Source organism: Xiphias gladius, chromosome 8 (assembly GCF_016859285.1).
Source record: "Xiphias gladius isolate SHS-SW01 ecotype Sanya breed wild chromosome 8, ASM1685928v1, whole genome shotgun sequence".
In the NCBI taxonomy this organism is placed as follows: Eukaryota; Metazoa; Chordata; class Actinopteri; order Istiophoriformes; family Xiphiidae; genus Xiphias; species Xiphias gladius.
In genome coordinates this window covers 15,832,380-15,835,226 of record NC_053407.1, presented here as the reverse complement: position 1 = coordinate 15,835,226, position 2,847 = coordinate 15,832,380, and the positions used below count along the sequence as shown (strand labels likewise).

The window sequence follows — 2,847 nt, the reverse complement described above, 5'->3', positions numbered from 1 at the left end:
TGTATAAGTAACACAAATGGTGAGGAAATATTTACAAATGTATTGTATTTTTGTACATTACAGCAATATCAGGTGGTAATATACTGTGTTTTCACATGGCTATTTTACAAATGAATTATTTGGGAACAGAATTAAATCTACAGTGAGTCACATGTATTGTTACACTTCTGCATACCAGCACCAGCTTGTAAATTCAGAAAACAAATCATTGACTAAGACAAGCCCTCTTTATATTTCATCACTGAGCTTCATAAAGCATAAGCCTCCCGGGCAATGTTTTCATTTTCTAAAGCTTTTTCATTTTCTTCTTTTGTTTTAATTGTTTTTTTTAAACTATACATTTTTGATATATTATCTATTTATTTTTATCCATTATTCCAATTCTAATTTGGTTCTTCCTCCCTAGCACCGTGCAGTGTTAGTATACTAAAGGAGTTTATCTATTGGACACCACCAGCAGCATCAAACATCTTCTTCCTGCCCTCCATACCAGACATGGCCTCCACGTTCTTACGCCAGTCACCCACCTCCATGGTCAGCTCCTAAAGTTTTCAAAACCCACATCCAGATCATTATGTTTTTGAAGTTTCATTTTTTTCCACCCAAAGACACTTGATAACTACAATATATATTTTGTGTAGCCATACCTTCTCTTGTTTGATGTCCTCTTTCTTTACAGATTTGAGGTTTGCCCTCAGGTCCATGGAGCCCTTATTTTTTGATCCGAACAGAGCTCTCATCATCTCATCTGCTGACACTCTCACCTTCCTTAGAGCTGGTTTCTTGAACTTTCCTCCGAGGTCCTGCACCTTTAGCTTCAACTCATTGATCTAGAGATGATGAAAAGATTTGCTGGGGAGTTTTTTGTTAGAAAAAAACAAAAACAAAAAAAACTTTTCAGTCTGTTTCACTCAAATCTGGTCCATGTTGACATCATACATCTCTGTTGTTCTTGATGACTTTGGCTTCACAGTCGTACCACTCCTCATCCACCACATCAGTCTTTGCATGAAGCTCATTACAGAGTTTCTACAAAATAACAGCAAACACAAATATACACACTATGTTTTAGTAAATGAACAAGACACTTGATTGTTTTCTTTTCTGGTGGGCTTTCGGTTTATAACCTGCTATGCTTCACCCCCTCTGGCGGCCTGCGTGTGACTCACCTGCAGGTCATCCATGTGTAAACCCGTGAACTGCAGCGGAGGAAGCTTCTCTCCCAGGTAGCGAACCTTCTCTTCTTCTCTCTCAGCTTTCTCTGCCTCCAGCTCTTCCATCGCACGAGTCAGCAGGAGGATCTGCCCAAGTCAAAAATAACACGGAGAGATGCACATGAGATTTTGGTGCATAATCGGCTCTCATAATTTTCCCGTCGGCCGTTAACATGAAAAAAAGGCATCTCTCATATCGACAATTTTATGTACAGTTCATTGGTTAATCTGCTAACACATGCATATTGTACATGTTATTAAGTCTTTACCTTCAGTGACAGCTTGCGGGAGGCTGAAATCTTGCATTTGGGCTGTAAACAACACAAAATATCACACATTACGCCTGACCTTTTAGCTATAATGATGCAAGTTAAACAAGTCCTTTGTCAGAAGAATAGATTATTCTTCCGTCTATTGCAATAGTTTAGGCACAAATTATTGTTTGCTGCTCTTCTAATAGCCTCAAGCTCTCATGTCATGCTCACTACTCTCTGGTGATTCATCTACTCCCTGTAAAGAAGACAGCAGCAGCTCACAAAGAACCATATTTAACTAAAGGAGTAAATAGTATACATGCTGCCTCTGGGTCGCATCACGAAAAAATTCATCTGTCAGTATGGCATTGACGTAAAACAGCAGTACAAACTCTTGGTTTACTTCACAGTGCCTGAAAACCTGGTTTACTCATCACAAACATTTCAAATAATTCATACTAATATTGGTATTCTGTCAAAATATCAACAACATGTGACTTGGATGTTACGTTTTCATGAGCGATAATGTAGTTTAGTTAACATCAGTTTTCTCATGCACCATGTCTGTGAAGTATAAATTACTGCATTTGTTGTTCTGATCTTTATTAAGAGTAAAATGATATTATTTGAGTCAGTTTTAATATGAGACACTATATACCTAATATAGTATTAAAGGATAGAGTCAAATTCTACTTGTCTTTTTACACTTTGCATCTTATCCTATCGGGATATGACTCTTTGCTTCGTAATACTGTTTCCCTGTTAAACTGATTGAGCGGACGCAGCCGCACGATATGACTCTTATTGATAAACAACGTTCAAGGGGGTATCTCTACCTTTGCCTCCGCCTTGGGGGCCATGGGTGCTGGCGCGTACTGAGGAGAAAGGAATAAAGACAAGGAACTGAAGCTACAATAAACAATAAATTCACACAGTTATTTTTCCGTTACGTTTGCTGTAACTTACATCACTGCGATGGCCATGTGGAGTTTGTCAGAGAAATCAGAGGTACACAAGCAAAACGAAGCAGTAACTATTGTGAGATGACAGGCCAATAAACATTCTGGAGATATCAAAACTTTTAATTTTAAAGTTGTAAACTTACTCATCAGACATTGCTGAACCTTGGAGAGAGAAACAATTAGGATGTTGTTAGATTCGAAAAATTAAAAAAAAAAAAAGTCAAGTGATTAACAGAAAATGACCTCCACTATCAGACCATGCATTAATATACAAGAGTGAGAAATCAGAATTGTATTTAACTGCAGTTGGTTTTTATATGTCGGACCTGTGCACCGAAGATCCTCTATTGTGAAGATGACAGCATAGTGAGATTATGCTTTTATAATGACTAATCTGCTTTGATTCTTGGTAGAATT

General features: G+C 37.8%; 1 protein-coding gene across 1 annotated transcript; it reads right to left on the bottom strand.

The window, feature by feature from the left end:
• Positions 1-440: 440 nt before the first annotated feature.
• tnni1c (troponin I, skeletal, slow c) lies at positions 441-1,552 on the bottom strand. The gene is made up of 5 exons (XM_040133208.1): positions 1,484-1,552; positions 1,170-1,301; positions 940-1,029; positions 648-830; positions 441-542 (listed from the first exon to the last, which is right to left on the bottom strand). Exons 1-5 carry the CDS (start codon positions 1,550-1,552, stop codon positions 441-443), a joined length of 576 nt encoding a protein of 191 aa, XP_039989142.1.
• Positions 1,553-2,847: the final 1,295 nt, after the last annotated feature.

Bases quoted from the DNA above. Each gene is read 5' to 3' on its own strand.
- tnni1c (XM_040133208.1), bottom strand. From the start codon at position 1,552: ATGTGTGATATTTTGTGTTGTTTACAGCCCAAATGCAAGATTTCAGCC. The intron at 1,030-1,169 runs GTGAGTCACACG...GTTATTTTGTAG, and splicing joins TACACATGGATGACCTGCAG to AAACTCTGTAATGAGCTTCA. The intron at 831-939 runs GTATGATGTCAA...CATCATCTCTAG, and splicing joins TCATCAAGAACAACAGAGAT to ATCAATGAGTTGAAGCTAAA.